The following is a 19220-nucleotide window of genomic DNA, read 5'->3' on the forward strand; positions in this document are numbered from 1 at the left end:
CAACACCTGGAAGGCTGAAGCTTCCCCACATTTGATCTAAAACAAATAAATATACAAAGCCACTTCTGAGCACCTCTCACCCTTGGGAAGCTGGCCTATCCTATCTGAGCCAAAACAAGGCCTGAGGCCCGCACTGCTGGGCCTGAGAAGCTTCCAAGGACAATAATACTTGTATTTTTCTTCATAAACCCTAATAAAAACTCTATTTGTTTTTTTTAAAAAAGAGCTCCCATTTTTAATATAATGTTAACTCTGGGGTGAGGACGGCATCATGGGAGATTCAGATGGAAGCCTCGTTTTTAAGTCTCTTTTACTATCAAGGGGCCCAGCTGGGCGTCTGCGAAGACGCTGCGGACCCCGACAAGAGAGCAACATTCACCACGAAACAACAGATTCCCATGTATACACTGTGAGGAAAGCCACTGCAGCTCCTCCAGATGCAGGCAAGCATATGGATCTCTAAAAATAAAGGAGCCGTGGCACATTTTGCCTCCTGTGGAGGACGACAGGCCTTGCCTCCCACCTTAACAATGAAAGCAACAGATGCTCTTTCCAGCCATGGGAAACGCAGCTAATTTATGTTCTTTCTAATTTATGTCTTTTGGGGAAGGGCAGCAGCTCAGCGGAGAAGCATCTGCGCCCAGCGCTGAAGGCCCAGGTTCAATTCCTTGGCATCTCCAGGTAACAGGCGAGGGGGAAATGTCCCCTGCCTAAAATCCTGCACAGCTGCTGCCAGTCAGTGTAGACTACACTGACCTGGGGGAGTCAATGGTCTGACTCAGAATGAAGCAGTTTCTTATATTCCCCTATTCCATCCACGCACCCTAAACTTTAGGTGGGCAAACCACATGCTTTTCTTAAATTTTTAAAAAGTTACCACCAACACTCATGTAGATCAGGAGTAAGGAGCCTTTGGTCATCCTGATGTTGCCAAACTACAACTCCCATCAGCCGCAAGAAGGAAAGCCAACAATGAGGGGAAATGGGAGTTGTAGTTCAGTAAACATCCAGCACAGCAGTCACGAAATTAAAAGACCCCTGCTTCTTGGGAGAAAAGCAATGACAAACCTAGACAGCATCTTAAAAAGCAGAGACATCACCTTGCCAACAAAGGTCTGTATAGTTAAAGCTATGGTTTTCCCAGTAGTGGTGTATGGATGTGAGAGCTGGACCATAAAGAAGGCTGATTGCCGAAGAATTGATGCTTTTGAATTATGGTGCTGGAGGAAACCGTTGAAATGTCCAGGAAAATCCAGACGTGTGGCAACCCATGTCAGAAGTGTATTTCCTTAAAAATAGCTCAAAACCCTCCATTTTTTGTTTTGAGATTTAGCAAGAAAAAGCTCAACAAGTCTGGGCAGAACGAAAAACTTCCATGTCCGGATTTTCACTTTTTGAAATATGGCAACCCGAAGTTACAGCAAATCAGCCTGCCAGATCTCCCAGATGCGGGATGGATGCCGCAGCAAGGAGATGGCTTGTCCGCACTCAAGCAAACAGTTCTGCAAAATCCATATAGTTAAAGCTATGGTTTTCCCAGTAGTGATGTATGGAAGTGAGAGCTGGACCATAAAGAAGGCTGATCGCCGAAGAATTGATGCTTTTGAATTATGGTGCTAGAGGAGAGTCTTCAGAGTCCCATGGACTGCAAGAAGATCAAAGCTATCCATTCTGAAGGAAATCAGCCCTGAGTGCTCACTGGAAGGACAGATCGTGAAGCTGAGGCTCCAATACTTTGGCCACCTCATGAGAAGAGAAGACTCCCTGGAAAAGACCCTAATGTTGGGAAAGATGGAGGGCACAAAGAGAAGGGGACGACAGAGGACGAGATGGTTGGACAGTGTTCTCGAAGCTACCAGCATGAGTCTGACCAAACTGCGGGAGGCAGTGGAAGACAGGAGTGCCTGGCGTGCTCTGCTCCATGGGGTCACGAAGAGTGGGACACGACTAAACAACTAAACAACAACAAAACATCAGAGGCTCACCACATCTGATGTGCACCAGTATGGGATCACTTTTAAATGTTTTTTGATGAGAAATAATTATTCGTTAAGTTTATATACCGCCCTTCATCCAAATATCTCAGGGCGATTCATGAGACAAAATAAACATCGTATTACACAGAGACAATCACAACCTGCATTTTAGAAATAGCTTAAAAACCGGCCAGGACAGGTGAAGAAGTGACATCATAGGGGCCAGCCAATCAGCACAGGGCACAGCCGGATTCTGATGTGGAGAGGAAGGGATGGGTTTCCCCTGACTCAGAAGGAAAGGCTGCACTCCTGTACAAAACTAGTATATTTATTGCTCTTCTGCACAAAACTTCTGTTCACTTCCCTGGTGGGCTGAGTGCTTGTGTTGATGCACCCAGTTTGGAGCAAAAACATGCTTGTCCCGGAGGTAGATGCAGCTGCCATACAGATGGGGCTCTCAAACCAACGCCACCAACAGATAGGTTTCAGTGCCTTACTTTCCTGCACCACCTGCACCCTAGGAGACCAGGCCTTAAGGAAAAGGGTGTCCTTTGTGGATGCAGACCTGGCCTGAAGAGAGACTCAGGTGACCTTCCCAGCTTGAATAGTGCCTGTCGACTCTCTAGGCCAGCCAGGATGCACCAAGCCCAGTAAATCCCTCTACCTGCCTTTGACCTCGCATCTGCTTCTGGCCACCCCAAGCCTTTACTGCCGCCTTGGAATTTGACTTTCCGCCTGCCTTGAACTCTCTTCTTCATTGTGACCACATCTATCACTCATCTTGCCTGCCCACACCCAAAGCTGGCCTGCGACTGCGGCTTGTCTCAGAGCTAGGGGAAGGCCCAATGACATTCTCCCCCGTTTCCAGGACTGCACAACTCTGCGCTCAAAAAGCCAGCCAGCAAAAGCAAGTTTCTGGACCTCATGGTTATGAAGATGCACATAAAGCATCCTGGGGCATAAGGCCCTGAAAGTTACTAGCCTATAAAAATGTTTACTAGCCTACTGAGAACCCGCAGATGGTTTACCCGCTGTGTTTACATGCTCATTGTGCAGGTGGAAGCTTTTTTCTTCCGAAACAGGGATGGGAAGCTTTTGGCCCACCATTTTGGCCTGCAAAGGCCATGTCCCCCAACCCTACCCACCTGTCAATCAGCTGACATCACTCATGACATCAGCTGCTGGGTGGGAGGGAGAGGTCCAAATCTGAGTTGCACAGGCAAGTTTCCGGCAGCGAACAGGCGCTCACAGCCAAATCCCCTGACGAGCAGGGATTACAGTGGTGCCTCGCAAGACGAAATTAATTCGTTCCGCGATGTTTTTCATCTTGCGAAGCACGGTCCGTCACAACTGCGCCTCTTCAAGCGGCTTTAAGAAAAAAATGAACAAACTCGCAAGACGTTTTCGTCTTGCGAAGCAAGCCCATAGGGAAATTCGTCTAGCGAAGCAACGCAAAAACCGAAAAACCCTTTCGTCTAGCGAGTTTTTCGTCTTGCGAGTTTTTCGTCTTGCGGGGCACCACTGTAAATCCTGCTCAGTTTGGCTGTGCATGTCTGTTGTTTGCTAAGCACAGGCCCGCACAGCCAAAGCAAGCAGCTCCAGGTTTTTTTGCAGCATCGACTTGCAAGCCTTTTTCCTGCACTACCAAGCGCAGGACTGGCAATGCCCCTTGCACTGTGGTTTACGAGTGCCCGGCGTGATGTCATTATGATGTCACATGATTGACAAGCAGGCTGTCCCTAGAGCCAAAAATCTTCACCCCTGCTCTAGCAGCTCACTCTGGTTTCTGTGTTGGGAACAGGAAAAGAATGGACAGTGCCGTCTCTCCTCTGCCAGTCTACACACTCGCTTCCATGCACGTGTCTGCGGTAACCAGGCTAGTGCTTAACTGCAAGGTTCCCTTAAATAATATGAGCAATGTGAGCCAGAAGTTTTAGAGATGAGAGACAGGTGTGGCCAATTAGCCTCTCAAGCAATTGTCAGAAGAATGCCAGTGCATTGCATAACCTCCCCCTTCTCCTTGCCAAACCAAAGAAGGATTAATTATGCAAAATGAGCAAATTATGAACATCTGCATCAACTCAGCCTTTTTTTCTTTTTTCTTTTTTTTGGTATGGAATTAAGCTTTCTTGTGAAGATTTGTTTTTTTAAGCAGGGAGAACATACCTTGCTCTGGATCTTGAGGGAATGAAGATTTGCCTCTGGCAGTCAGGGAGGGGCGCGGCTCTAAGCCTCCCCGACGGTTCCAGGTAGGGCAGGGCAAAGGTTCAAAAAATAAATAAAACACCCGTGCAAATGCGCGAGGCAGCCCGTGGGAGGGGAGAATAATTAAAAAATGGCAAGACTTGGCATGCATACACACCCTTTGTACAATTAGCGTGATTTCAGTGCCACTTCTAGACTTTAAATGGCTTGCAGCAAAAACGTTTAAACCGCAACAACACCAAGCCACTTCATTCGAGTTGTAAAACAACCAGAAAATGAACCTGTAATTAATCCTACTTTGCGAAGTCAAGAAGAATACTATCTCTTGCTCGGCATCTCATCCTAAAGGGGCCAAAAAAATATGAAGACAAGAGGTTTCACATGAGGAGCAAGGATTCCACTAAGCAGGATTCTTCAATTGCTGGGGGGGGGGGCGGGTTGGACTAGATGACTCTCGGGGTCCCTTCCGAATCAAATTCTGTGATTCTAGCAAGAAAACACTGCTCCTGGCGAAGGATAGCCCTGATTTGGTGAGATTCTCAACAGGACATCTCTATTTGGTTTAAATCTCTCTCTTTGGAGGGGGGGGGTCATATGGGAGAAGGTGCTCAGTCAAATATACCAGGGCATCTATTCCTGCATTTAAGGGGGTTGGACTAGATGACCGTTGATGTCCCTTCCAACTCTACAATTCTACGAATCACCCTGACAAAACTGGTATAGTACATTCCTCCCTTGGGCTCCCTTCACACCCCATAATTCTAGGATCCCAACAGCCAATGCAATGCATTCGAGACCAGCTTCAGTTTCCAGACTGTCTGCAAGGCCAGCCCTCCGTGCAACTGATTGCAGTAATCAAGCCAAGAAACTACCAGCGGATGCATCACAGCATCTATCTAGATGCTATCTTGCTATCTAGAAAGAGGTGCAACTAGCTGGAAGAGGTGAAACCTCACACCCGGCTGCAACTACCAGAGCAGTCTTGATCCCCAAGTACGGTTATGGTTCAGATTGAGATGGGATGCAGAAAATCAATTTCAAAATTTTAAAATATGAAAAAAAAATTGCTGATTTTCAGGACCAAAGTCCTTTCAGAGCAGCTTGCAATCACGACAGCATGACCAACCTAACCTTTAAAACCACATACAGATAAGGATTTTTTCCAAAAGCCAAAAGGTTAGCAGAACACCATAAAGACAAAAAGAGGACCTATTATAACGCTAGGCTGCTTGCATCCATCATATAGAGTCGGCATACAGCTAGCCAGCTTGCAAATAACACAAGCAAGTTTAAACCATCGCAGCTACCTAAACAAAGGCAGATTCAAATGGGAATGCCTCCAAGGCTCAACTATATGGACAGAGCCAAACTATGTCATCTCCAAGGGAAGGAGTCCAACAGATGAGGGGCCACCAGGGTGGGTAAAAATCAATGATTTTTTTTAAAAAAATCAGATTTTTTAAATTTAAATCTTTTTTTCTCTTTAAATTGGATTTTTAAAATAAAATGCTTTCGGAGGAAAAATCTTTCTAAAGATAGTCTTCTATTTAAGTTACATTATAGTCCAAAGGCTATTCATCAGGAAATAAGGATTTGTTTTTTCATGTGTGCTAAAACTCAGTGTGTGTGTGTGTTTTTTAAAATTGTTTAAGCACACCAGTTAACAAACATGGATACATATGCTATAATGTTACTGTTTTAGTTAAATAAGTTGTTTAAATTGTTATTACGGAATTGATTCTTTTTCTCCTTCCAATAATGTACAGCAGAAAAGTTGTCCAAATATAAACAGTTAACTTATTAAACCTCACAATAATTTCATAATTTTCTGTCTATGTATTTCTAATAGTATAACCAAATCTGTAATTTTTTATAAAACTGTAAAAACTAATCTGAAAATTTATTATTCCAAAAATGAAACCTTCCTCTGGTTGTAAATTTAAGATGATACCAGCAAGAATCAGTCTTTCTGTAAAAAAAATGATTTAAATCAAGTCTTACTGACTAGTGATTTATATTGATTTGATTTAAATCAAATCCACCATGGGGGACACCACCAAAAAAGGCCCCGTCTCGTGAATTCACTAACAGGTCTGCACACAGGGCCTCTGTGGCCCAACATTTACACCAATGTGGGGCCCTTAAGGTCTTCTCCTGGAATTGACAAAGCTTCTGAGCACCTGTATATGCACACCTATTGCCCTCGTTTCTCCTGGGAAAAGTACATAGAGCTGAAGGAGGAAGTTGAAAAAGCAACGCTCTCCCCCACTTCCTCTTTCGCCTTTAGGTGCTTTGCAAGGCTCAGATTACTTCTACCAGCTCCCACGGAAAAGCATTCACACCCTCTCTTTTTTTGTCTTTCCAGTTGGCAAGAAAAGGGATCAGAGGGGGTTGCATCCATGGTCCTTGCTCAAAAAATACAAATGTGCCCACAAGCCGCCCCACAAAAAAAGTTTGACAGCCCCTGATTTAGTACAAGAATGTCTGAGCTGTCTAGCTACATTGCCTTACGTAGGAAGAAGATTCTTAAATTGGTTTATAACTGTTTAACCCAAAAGGACCCACAACAGGCTTTTTCAGTGTAGACCTCACTACTGTCCTCCATTAAATGCAGCTGGAAATTTTGGCTTCCTCAATGAAGCATTATCTGCAGAACCAGCCTAATTAGTATCAAAAGAGCCCTGGTGGAACAGTCCAAAGGCTCACCTATTTTAGCATCCAAGTCCTACCCCAATTTAAAGTTTAATAGATTTATAAGCCACTTTAAGAAGACATTCTTCACAAAGCTGTGCATGATAACAAAAGCCACCAAGGAGAATAATTTCAAAACATATAGAAAACCAAACTTTATTTATAATTTTGTAATATTGTAGAACAAAAGCCCATCAAGCAGTGCTTTATTTTTCCCATTTCTAAAGTAACAACGAACGGACACAAACTTCAAATAAATATAACCTGGCAGCTTCCAAGTTTTTAAACGTGTTCAATTCGTTCTCTCAGAAAATAATTTCCAATGCATCCTGAAAAAATTTCAGTGCACGTTACCCCAATTTCATAGGAACACTTTCCTAACTCAAATTTGTATGGGAAACCCACATCGGGGGCAAAAAATAAACATACTTCCTGAAATTTAGAGCATTATCTCTACAGTCCAGTTTGCATCAACTGCAAAAAGATACAAAGAAAAAGGTAGGTTCTCAAGGACCACCAAAAGGAAGGAGCCAAACTGTCCTCCCAGGCAACTGAATTCCTTAAGTATGGGGCCATCACTGAGAAGACCCTGCTCCATGTCCTCACCACACAGATCGGCTTAGCTGTCAGGCACCTGAGCAAGCCCTCTGGAATAGATCTTAATGTTATTTCCCCAGCAACTGGTATTTCAGAGGCATAACGCATCTAAAAACCGGAGGTAGGATATAACCATTATTTCTTGTTACCATGGATACATTTATCTTCCTTGGGATCAATTGCCTCTGAATACCAGTTGATGCAAACCACAGGTGGGGAAAGTAGTTCTGTTGCATTCAGGTCTTTTCCTCGTAGGCTTCCCATCGCGATATCTGGTCGGCCACTGCGAGAACAGAAGGCTGGACCAGACAGGCCCTTGGGCTAGTCTAACAGGCCATCCTCTAACCCAGGCACCCTCAACCATCGACCCTCCAGATGTTTTTGGACTACAATTCCCATCATCCCTGACCACTGGTCCTGTTAGCTAGGGGTCATGGGAGTTGTAGGCCAAAACATATGGAGGGCCACAGGTTGGGGATGCCTGCTCTAAGCGTTGGCCCACTTATGAGACAAGGTGAGGCGACAAGATTGACAGGACAGCAGATCCAGCCTCCTAGAGAAGCATCTGACAGAGACTGACGCACGGGCAGAGACGGATACGGCACACACCTGGGAGGCAGCCCCCAATGCCCGCCTCTACAGTGGCTGCCCGGCCAACAGGAGGCGCTGCTGGTCTCCTCCCACCCTTGCTCCCGAAGTGGATCTTTATTGCCCCCTTGTTCCCTGGCTGGGAGGGGACACCATTTTGTGGTTCACCTCAGGTGCCAAAATGCATTTGTGCCGGCACTGGCTTCTCTTATGTTCTTATCAATTTTTTTTAATTTAAAGCCGTCTTTGTCACCATTTTATGGCAGGGAATCCCATAGTTTAACTACATGCCCTGTACTTCCCCTTTGTTCCTGAGGGCAGATCCACGCTATAAAGTACACCCGACACATATTCAGAGCACACAAATTGCCCCCAAAGAATCCTGGGGACTGTGTACAGTGGACGCTCGGGTTACAAACGTGATCTGTGCGGGAGGCGCGTTCGCAATCTGCGGGCTGCGATTCGGTGATTCTGAGCATAGCGCGATTTAGCGCTTCTGTGCATGTGCAACCGCCAAAACCCGGAAGTAATCCGTTCGGGTACTTCTGGGTTTCGGAGGGTCCGTAACCCGAAAAAACGCAACCTGAAGCGTCTGTACCCCGAGGTATGACTGTATTGTCAAGGGTGCTGGGAGCTGTAGAAGAGGAAGTTGCAGTTCCCAGGATTTCGTGAGGCAGGCAGAGTCATGTGCTTTGAATGTGAGTTGGGCATGTTTTAAAGGTATGGTACGGATCTGTCCCAAATCTTCTGTCAATCACCTTCAGAAGAACACTGAAAATTGAAATTGACCCTCTGGTAGTAGGAGAGCAGGAGAAGATCAACTTCTCCTTATCCATTTTCTTGGCGCCATGCATCAGTTTATAAACACAAACGATGCCTTTTCCCTTCTGACAACAGATTGCAGCGCTCATGTTTCATAAGCAGCCTTTTAAATTGCAAGCTTCCACCCAGCATCTCTGCTTTGGGTGATGTTGCAGAAGCAAAACATCCATCTCATATGGAAACTACAAGGCGCTTCCCCTAACTTGAGACATTTCAAATACGAGTGGACTCCAACGCCCATCAGCCCCAGTGAGCAAGGCCCCAGTGAGCAAGGTCAGGGAAAATAGGGAGATGCAGCCCAGAGATATCAGGAGCAGACCAGCGGTCGGAGAACACTGCCGGGAAGAAAGCAAACCAAAAGCTGGAGCCTTCTGCACATTTATTCAGAATCAAATGCCAATATACTCAGTTGGTCTCCCTCCCACGGAAGCAGGCACAGGCTCCAATTGTCTGCCCAAGCCCCACTGAATTTTGTGGATATGATGTCTGAGCAAAGTTGCACAGGACTCGGATGTGACTGCTTGCCTAAACTAGGGACCACTTCAAAGGCAGGAAACTTTTTCAAACCGATTTTCTTGGCGACCTTCTGTGGGTCACGTGACATGGGTGAGTGGGGCCGAGCAAGAAGGCATTAATTAACACACGCCAAAACATTCAGTCCCACAGCTTTCACCCATCGTTTTTTAAACCTCCGGACCTATCTTTGATCCCGAAATGCAAAGAAATGGGGCTCGCTGTTCATATTTTCCTGCATGTCTCTCTCCCATCTATGACTTTTACCTCCTTTTAAAAAACACAACAACCCACCCTAAAGCAGCTGCTTACAGAAGGGACGAAAATGGGAGGTGCGCCATCGGTGTGACACAACTTTTCCCCGAGTGCATGATACGCTTGAGAGTTCCAACGTTTGCTCACGTTTGAGCAAAGCAAAACAAAAAGTATTCACACTCACTCTCTAAAACACAGATTAGTGTTTCCAGAATCCAGCTTAATGCTTTTCTGGCTGCAATCCCACTCCCAGCGAGGCCTCCGAACTCCTATTGACTTGAGTGGGATTTAACCAGTTTAAATAAACGTGCAGATGACCAAACGAGGCCCTAAAGACAGCTGGCCATTACTTCGGATACATGTGGCTCAAATCCCGGCAGCTTAAGACTGGATGAACTTTAATGACAATCACAACACACACACACAAACCCCTCGCTCGCTCGCTCTCCTTTTCACTAATCCTTTTAAGGCTTGGGCTGCTGGGTTCTTTTCACTTTTTAATCTGGGCACAGCACAACTTCCAAGGAGCTGGCAGGAAACTCCAGTTTCTCCTCCCTGCCTCTCTCATGCAGAAACACAGCCTTAAAGGCACTTTGCATATCCCCCCCCCAGCAAAAGGACACCCCACAGGGAAGCCTAAAACTTAAGAAGCAAGCTGGTCAAGGAAGCATCCCAAAGCAAGGGAGAATTTTGGGGAACACAAAAGTGATGGGAGGAAAATGCGGGGATGAAAGTTTCAAAGACAGGAGGGGAGACCGGGGTGGGTGGTATTTATTTCTGTGGACAAAAGATCCTGATGCTACCAGAGACCCCTTTATGGACTAAGCGACCCCCATTACAAGTGAGGCAGTGTGAGCAAGGGGGGGGGAGAGGGGGATATTTCCATCCTTGCACAAAAAAATACACCATGGTCAAACAGCGGACGGGTGGAGGCAGAGAGAGGAGGCAGGTGGTGGGGCAAAGTTGCTACAAAGAAAACCAGGCAGGCGGAAAAAGAAATTTCAGACGCGTCAAGATGGCGCGGGAGACGACAGGCCTCTGGCAAAAACCTCTGGAGGGAAAACACCAGCTCTTCTGCCTTCCTCCTCTCTACCACAGACTCCCCATAATCCCCATTCCAACCCCTCCTTTTCTTCGCTCGACAATATAGTGGGTTGTGGGGTTATTTTGGTAACAGGTTGACAAATATATGTGTGTGTGTGTATTTGAACAACAGCATACAGCCGCCCCTCTCAAACCCGGAGCCCACACAATACAGTACCTGTCTTTTCTTTGATTTCGCAGAGGACGGTGAAGAGAGCTGGCTTCATGCGATGACAATTCAGGGCATGTTTCCTGCAGTTTAAACAGTGGGAGAGAGAGCAGATAAAGCCGGTGGTTTTTGAGGGGAGGAAAGACTGGATTTGGAGTTGTCATAAAGAGAAAGGAAGCCTCTATCCACTTCCACAATAGCTCGCAGGCCTGAGCCTAGCGAATCAATCAATCAATCAATCCTCGTTTATTCGCACATATAATGGAGTCCCCTCTCTGCCCCAGTAATTCCCAGTATAATTCCAGCGTAAACAATAAAAATATATAAAATATATATTTCCTTCAGTTGTTGAATGGTTTCTAAGAATGTGGAGGGGTGTTCAGGTACAGTAAAATGGGCAAAGTTTGGTCAAGTTAGGGAAGGTAGACAAAAAGGGGGGGGAATCTTAAGGAATGATCCCTGTTTACCCTTCACTGGAATTACATTTTTGCATTGCTTTGATTCCTCCATCTCTCATCTTTCAAAATCGATTTTATGCAGTATAAAACAATTTTCAAACACTTTCTTCTGATATATAATTGCAGCCTTTGACATTCTTTTGGTTACATAGCTTTCCCCATTTCTAAACAATAACTCAGTTCACAAAACACTGGACTTGGGTTTTGCAACTCAGAAATTGAATAAAACCTGGATATACTGGACAATCAAAGCACACAAGCACATATTCAGAGAAACAATCCTCAAATTATTTTGTTCCCCTGCCCCAAACAGAACTCAGTATTTAGACCATCACACAAACTCATGATTCTCCCCTCAAAACACAACTTCCAAGTTCAGACCAACACAGTGTCCTGAGAGCCCTTTTCTCTCTATAATGCTACAACTTCCACAAACCAAGAATTCAGCACAGAAAACCTCTCCGCAGACCTTGATATCTACAATTCACCTCACACTGGATTTAATCCACATAGCTACACGGATCATAGGAAATAAAAAGACACCCCTGAGGATTTTAACTTTCTCAGTATAAAATACCTCTCTTCCCAACAGCCACTTCACAACCCTTAACCACACCGGTCTTCCATTCTCTCACAAACATGGTGCCAATTCCCAGCAGGGGGGAAAAACAACCTCCCAGGAATTTGGATGTCCAGACCTTTGGATACAAACCACTCCACACACAAACTCATATCTGAAACCAAACTTCTGGCAATCGTTCTGTCAAACAGAAACCATCTGACCAATAATATTACCTCTAATCTAAAGATTGGCCTACAATATAAAGTCTTTTTTATATAAATAAAAATAAAAAATACAGCAACCACACAAACTTATTATTCAAAGTGAGACAAAAGTCATAATTTCAGCATAAGACCCTTCAAAGAGTTTTATCTGCAAATGGATAATTCTTTGCTCCCTCCAGCTCACCAAATATAATCAAAAATTTAACTGTTAATATATTTAACTACACAACAGAGACCCTCTAAAACATCAACCTCAGGGGTTTGGGATACCCCTGAACCAAATGTGAAAATCTGGTGGCTTGCCTAAGTGAACAGGCAGGGAGTGAAAAGCCAGGCTACTAAAACATCTGGAAGGGAAGCAAGGTCTAGTGGTTTAAGCAGAAGGAATAATGTGAGCAGCAGTCCCCATAATCTCTCTCTTCATCCAAATTCCAGATCCCCCTGTTATTTACGCTGGGATTCCACACCAACCACCCCTCCCAAACCAGTTCACCAGCAACACCATCCTGTGCATATGTACGCCCCACAACAAGCTGCAAACCCCTCAGAGTATGTTCAGTTACCCTAAAATGGCCCAAGTCCCAAATGGAACAGGCCCCAGCAACCCTCTCTGTAATCCACGCTTGGCTCCCCTGAAATCCGAACCTCTCTTTCCCAACTTCTCCACCCAACAAAAACAAGAGCCAACTTGCTCCAGACTTCCAGGCCTCAGGCTCTCCTCCTTTCTGAAGAGGCTCCACTCAAGTTCGCCCCAACAAACAAGGGAATCCATTCTTAACCCACGACCTCCTCTTTCTTCCCCATCAAGTTCCCCCAAATAACACCCCCTCCACGTTCAGTTCCTGCCCAATCCAGTTTCCCAACTCCCAAATCCGGATTTGGGGGAATACCCCAATAAAACTGGAGCACCTCCACCCGAAGCCTTGAACTTCCAAGTCTCCACCCAGGCGCACAACATGCGCCCACGAGATCCGGCACTACCAAACTCCGCTGGAAAGCGCGGGCCACCCCACGGCCCCCAGGTCTCGGTCCCACAGCTTGCATCTCAAACTACTCCCCGCCACACACAAAGGGAGAAACCCTCCCAGGCAACTTTCCAGCACCCCCTTCTCCCCCACCAGCCCGTGCGCCCCGGAATGGCAAGAGGGTAACCAACTTTGCCTGCGCCTCGTCCAAGCTTTGGTCGGTGATGGTCATGATCTGTTGCAGGATGTCGCCGATGTCTTGCTTGCGCGGCTCGCCGTTATCCGAGGGGGGCTCGTGGAGGGAGTGGGGGGTCATGCTGGGGACCCCCGGCACGGCCGGATGGCCCGGCGGGAGCCCCACGGGCCCCCGAGCTTGGATCAGCCTCCCTTGGTCATCCATTCCGCGGGGGCGCAAAAAGCCACCAAGGCGAAAACTGTCCAGCCGAGCGCGAGCGAGCGCGCACACAAAGACGCCGATCCTAACGCTGTCCAAATCCGGAGGCGCCCGGGCGACGTCGTCGAGGCACGGCTGGGTTTTGTATAGCTATACAGATCTACAGATCGCTATATGCAAGATCTAGAGATCTCTATTATTCCATCTTGGCTGCGCACTCCCACAGCCCCCTTCCCTTGGAGACTTTGGGGCTGGGAAAATGGAGTCCCACACAAGGGCTGGAGGAGGAGGAGGAGGAGCTGGAAAGAGGGAGGGAAGAGGAGGAAAAGGAGGAGGAGATGGAGGAGGAGAGAGCAGCTTCTCTGGGCTTTCCTCCCTCCTCCTTCTCCTTTCTTCTTGACGCCTCCCCTCCTTTTCCAAGCTAGCGCTGCTGTGTGTATATAGAATACATTTACTGTATATGGAACAGCGCTCTCTCTCTTGTCTCTTTGCTGCCCCCAGCCGGCCCGCTGGAAGAAAAGAACCTGGAGGGGGGCAGCGAGAAGGCGCAAGAAGCCAGCCGGCTTCCTTCCTCTGCTGCTGAAGATTAGAATACTGTATAATCATAGAGTTGGAAGGGGTCCTCCGGGTCATCTAGTCCAATCCTCTACAATATAGGACTACGCAGCTGGATCGAACCTGATGCAGCCTTGGAGTTATGAGCTGGAGAGAAAGAAAGAAAGAAAGAAGGAATGGATGGATGGATGGGTGGGATGCTTATGCACAGTATGCTTAAAGCACATTTATGACCCCCCAAGATGCCTGGGAACTGTAGTTCAGCCCCTTGCAGAGCTGCAGCTCTCAGCACTCTTAACAAACTACAATTCCCAGGGTTCTTTTTTTTTTTTTTTTGAAGGGGGGAACCATGCGCTGTAAATGTGCATGTGTTCGCAGAGCAGGAGATTCTTCATCTCAGGGTTGTGGGTTTGAGCCCCACATTGGGCAAAAAGATTCCTGCGTTGCAGGGCTTAGTTTGACCCTGGGGTAACCCTTCCAATTTGGAATTAAAAATAAAAATAAAACAATATACAGTGGAGGACCTGGAGGGACACAAAAGATGGGAGCCGCCATTTTTACAAAGAAGAAAAAAACAAATTTATGGGCCCACCAAAAATGTTTGGGCAGGAAGATATGGGCCATGGGCTAAACAACCCTGACCTCGAGGGGGGCTGTGGGGCAGACCCCCTACACACCTAAAGGCAGCCCAGACTTTTGGACGTAATTCTCTTGGTCTCACTTGTTTGTGTTGTATTGAGAATGAGATAAGTTCAGCAGTATTCGTCAGTTGTAAAGAAGACTAATAGGGGCTGAGTGAACTTGAGTACATGAGCCTGAGGGGGCAAAATCCTAGTGGCCTTTGACCCCTCATGGATATCCAGTCAAGTTGTGTGGGGACAAAAAACCCGCTCTAACAGAGGAATAGAGAACCATTTTAAGGGTTTAGTGTTTAGTGAGGCCAGAGGCAAACGTGGGTGGAACGACAAATGTGAATTTTACCTTTAGGCTACTACTTCCTAGGCCTAAAAAAAGGCTCTCTGTCCTCCCACCCTGGGCTACAACCTCTCAGCCAGCCAAAGTGCTGCAGAGGCTTTCCATTTATGAGAGGCTTTGGCTCGAAGAGCAGTATATAAATGTGTTCTAAACAACTAAATAAACACAAGGGATTCGCATCCCATCCCAGGCCTGCTGTCACTTTCCATGTAACCAACAACGCTTTCTGTGTAGGAGAAACGTAGTTTGTGATGGAGGTATGAGCCTTGTACGTAGGAGCACAGTGTCTCCTACCCAGGTTTCTACTGAAGTTTAACATGAGAAATGGGAATCGGCTACAAAATTTAAAATCTTGGCTTTCATTATGAAACAAGAAGGAACAAGTTTCTAGGGCTCATGATTCCTTCTTAAAAACGTGGTGCCAATACCTTGCTAACCCTCTGGAGCCACAGCTCAGTCGAATGTATAGCAATCAGCAGGTGGAGCTAGCGGAAGCCAAATAAAATTATGCAAACTAAGGAAAAGTCTGCACTGATGCATCAATTATACAGATTACAGGCATTCGCTTTTCTTGGCATGGGATTTGGACAGGATCCCAGCACTTTTTAGGGCACATGACATTCTGTCCTGGTCACTCTGTGTCCTTGGATGTGACTGAAATACACAAAACACTGAGGTAAAATGGGGAGGGGGTGATTTGTGTGTGTGTGTGTGTGTGTTGCCGCTTCTGTCCCCCCCTGCAAAAAGCACCCACCCCAGCTGTTTGGGAGCTGCATTCAAGAGGGTGCAAAAGTATCCACACATCCGAAGTGAAGGTATCGTGACTCACAAAGCATTGATCTCACTGTGCATTAGCTGCGTTTGATGTCAGTGATGTTATCATGTGGCCAGATAGGATTAGCTGTGCAGTAGTGTCGGTACTACAGTGGTACCTCGGGTTACATACGCTTCAGGTTACATACGCTTCAGGTTACAGACTCCGCTAACCCAGAAATAGTGCTTCAGGTTAAGAACTTTGCTTCAGGATAAGAACAGAAATTGTGCTCCGGCGGCGCGGCGGCAGCAGGAGGCCCCATTAGCTAAACACTGCTCTAGCCATTAATTTGATTTTGAATTGATTTTAGAATGAATTGATTTTAGAATGTATTTCAATTAATTGATTGTGATTTTATGTAAACTGTGTTATTTTTACTGTTGTTAGCCGCTCTGAGCCCGGCTTTGGCTGGGGAGGGCGGGATATAAATATATTATTATTATTATTATTATTATTATTATTATTATTATTATTATTATTATTATTAAAGTGGTGTTTCAGGTTAAGAACAGTTTCAGGTTAAGAACGGCCCTCCGGAACAAATTAAGTACTTAACCCGAGGTACCACTGTACTGTAGGGGAAATTGGTGGCAAAGCAGCATGAAATGGGGGGGGGGGTCAAAATGTGCCCAAGACAAGCAGCAAGGATTTGAGAGGAGACATTTTGTGCTTTTGGAGAGCATTATGCTATGCAGTGTTCAGATGTGAAAGGGAAAAGGTCTGGGTGTACTCTATACATTTAAAGCAGACTCCCCAAGAGTCCCTCTATTCCAGGGTCAATCCTGGATTTACAGAAGCTGTCCCGGTTTCTGATTTGATCCCAGAATGTTCTGCTTTTCCTTAGGATGCCCTTATTTTCACTGGAGAAATGTTGGAGGGTATGGCCAAGGAGATAAGTAATAAGATTTCTTTAGAAGAAATCTGAAGGCAGCCCTGGATAGGGAAACTTTTTTTTTTAGTGTTTAATGTTTTGTTATGTTTCTATAGAAGCCGCCCAGTGTGACTAGGGCAACCCAGTCAGATGGGTGGGGGGATAAATAGTAAAATTATTATGGAATAGGACATGGGTAGGCAAACTAAGGCCTGGGGGCCCAATCGCCTTCTAAATCTGACCAGTGGACAGTCCGGGAATCAGTGTGTTTTTACATGAGTAGAATGTGTCCTTTCATTTAAAATGCCTTTCTTGGGTTATTTGTGGGGCATAGGAATTCATTCATTTTTTTTTAAAAAATATCAAAATATAGTCCGGCCCCCACAAGGTCTGTGGACTGGCCCCCTGCTGAAAAAGTTTGCTGACCCCTGCAATAGGACATCCCTGTTTTCATTGGAGAAATGTTTGAGGGTATAGAGCGCACACAGAAATATCCAAAGGGATCAGACTTTTGTGATGGGGAAATGTGCTAGAAAGGGCAGGGCTTTGATGTCATGTCAGCTAACCGCCCTGCAAACAAATCAGGATGGATGCTCAAGAAGCAGATTATCTGAATGGCCTGAGTCAGTCCATTGCTCCATCTAGCTCAATATTGCCTCATGTGGCCAGCGCCAGCCTGGAGACTCCAGGTCCAGGAGATACCCGGTGTTAAGTTGTGGGTGAACATATCAGACGATGCAGCGATTCTTCAAACAGCTCTTGTTTATTCACAGGCCAGAACAGGACTGAACTGAAGGGTTCAGCCAGCCTGCTTATCTAGAGCTCCACTACAACGCAACTGTAACCCTTTCTGTAACTATCCAATCACTGAACGTCACTTTCAATCCCTTATTTGCATATGTGGACCTGAACTATCAACAGTATCCTCCTGCTGGCCCAGGATGAGAACTTCAGTACGTAACACCCGGGGTCTTCTGCATGCAAAGCTCATGCTCTGAACCTCTGAGCTTCAGATCTTTCATAATCGTACGGTGAAGCTTCTCCCCTGCCACTTTGGCCTGTAAAGTGGAGTGATATCTGTGTGCGTTACATGCACAAAAACTCAAAAATAAATGTGGGAAATGCTGATTCGGGAATGTCTCTCTATCTCTCTCCCACATACACACCCAGACCTGTTTGTTTTGCCTTTCGCTGGGGGAATATCCATGAATAAAATTCATGGCAGAGAGGGGTTGTCTAATGCCACCTCCATTGATGGCCCTGGTGGTGGACTCGTTGGGCCTCTGGCCTGATGCAGCAGGGTCTCCTTATGTTCTTCGTATTGAACATGCAGAGCAAGGGAAGTGGCAGAATTGAAAAGCTTGCAGTTTCTAAATATGTTAACTGACCGTAAGTAGTTTCAGTTCCCGCAGGAAGCACTTCTTGGGCAACATTAGAGCACGGGTTCGATGGGCAGCTAAAAATCCGACTTGGCCTTCGGACCCCTGGTTTGGGCTTCCTAGAGCAGGATATGTGGTGGTGGTGCAGCTGCTACGTAAAATAAGGTTACCAGGTTTTTCCCCAATGAATCCGGGGACACTTTTCAACTTGCTACTAAATAGATGGATTTTGTCAGGGGGCTGATTTGTAAATCCGGGGACTGTCCCCAGGAAACGGGAACCTTAACGTAAAACCTAATCCACACTGGCTGCATTCACTCTCCTTCCTTGGAGGTTTTTAAGCAGAGGTCGGATGGCCATTGGTCATGGATGCTTTCGCTAAGATTCCTGCATTGTTGGGGTGGACTAGATGACCCTCGGGGTCCCTTCCAACTCTATGAGTTAAGGCACTAAGATACTGTTATGTACTGAAGTTCTCACCCTGGGCCAGCAGGGGGATATTGTAGATAGTTTTCACTCAGGTCCACATATGCAAATAAGGGGTTGAAAGTGACGTTCAGTGATTGGATAGTTACAGAAAGGGTTACAGTTGCGTTGTAGTGGAGCTCTATATAAGCAGGCTGGCTGAACCCTTCAGTTCTGTTCTCGCCTGTGAATAAACAAGAGCTGTTTGAAGAATCGCTGTGTCATCTGATATGTTCACCCACAACCTAACCTAACCTAACACTTTAAACAGTCATGGCCTCCCTCAAAGAATTCTGGGGAAATGTAGTTTGTTAAGCGTGCTGAAAGCTGTCAAGAAGCCCAGAACCACAGTTCGCAGAATGGTTAACAAGCAATCCCTTTGGCAACTCTGGGAATTGCAGCTCTGCAAAGAGAATAAGGATCTCTTGGCAGGGGTGGACTTGGGTAATCTTTTGCAATATGGCGCTCTGTGTGAATTCGCCAACGTTTAGTGCTACCAAATGGATATTGTTTTTGCACCGCCTCAGCTCGGCACCCTGGGGGGGGGGGCAACTGCAGTCCCTTAAATCCGGGGCTGCTGATGGCAATGCTCAGCAACCTTAACTGACTACAGTTCCCATGATTCTTTCTGGGGAAGATACTGGTTATTGTTTAAATGA

The 19220-nt window shown here is 46.1% G+C and overlaps 1 protein-coding gene across 3 annotated transcripts in view; it reads right to left on the bottom strand.

Annotated features, from left to right (window-relative positions):
- PBX2 (PBX homeobox 2) overlaps positions 1-13822 on the bottom strand; it is a 35163-nt gene extending 21341 nt beyond the window's left edge. The window contains exons 1-2 of one of the 3 annotated variants that reach the window (XM_081183183.1): positions 13300-13822; positions 10909-10994 (exon numbers count right to left, since the gene is read on the bottom strand). In XM_081183183.1, the coding sequence (XP_081039309.1) occupies positions 10909-10994; positions 13300-13508 (295 nt within the window). In that variant the 5' untranslated portion in view covers positions 13509-13822. The remainder of the gene's footprint in view (positions 1-10908; positions 10995-13299) is intronic. The other 2 variants (XM_081183181.1, XM_081183182.1) reach the window with 2 other exon arrangements.
- Positions 13823-19220: the final 5398 nt, after the last annotated feature.

Source organism: Podarcis bocagei (genome assembly GCF_964188305.1).
Source record: "Podarcis bocagei genome assembly, chromosome: 2".
In the NCBI taxonomy this organism is placed as follows: domain Eukaryota; kingdom Metazoa; phylum Chordata; class Lepidosauria; order Squamata; family Lacertidae; genus Podarcis; species Podarcis bocagei.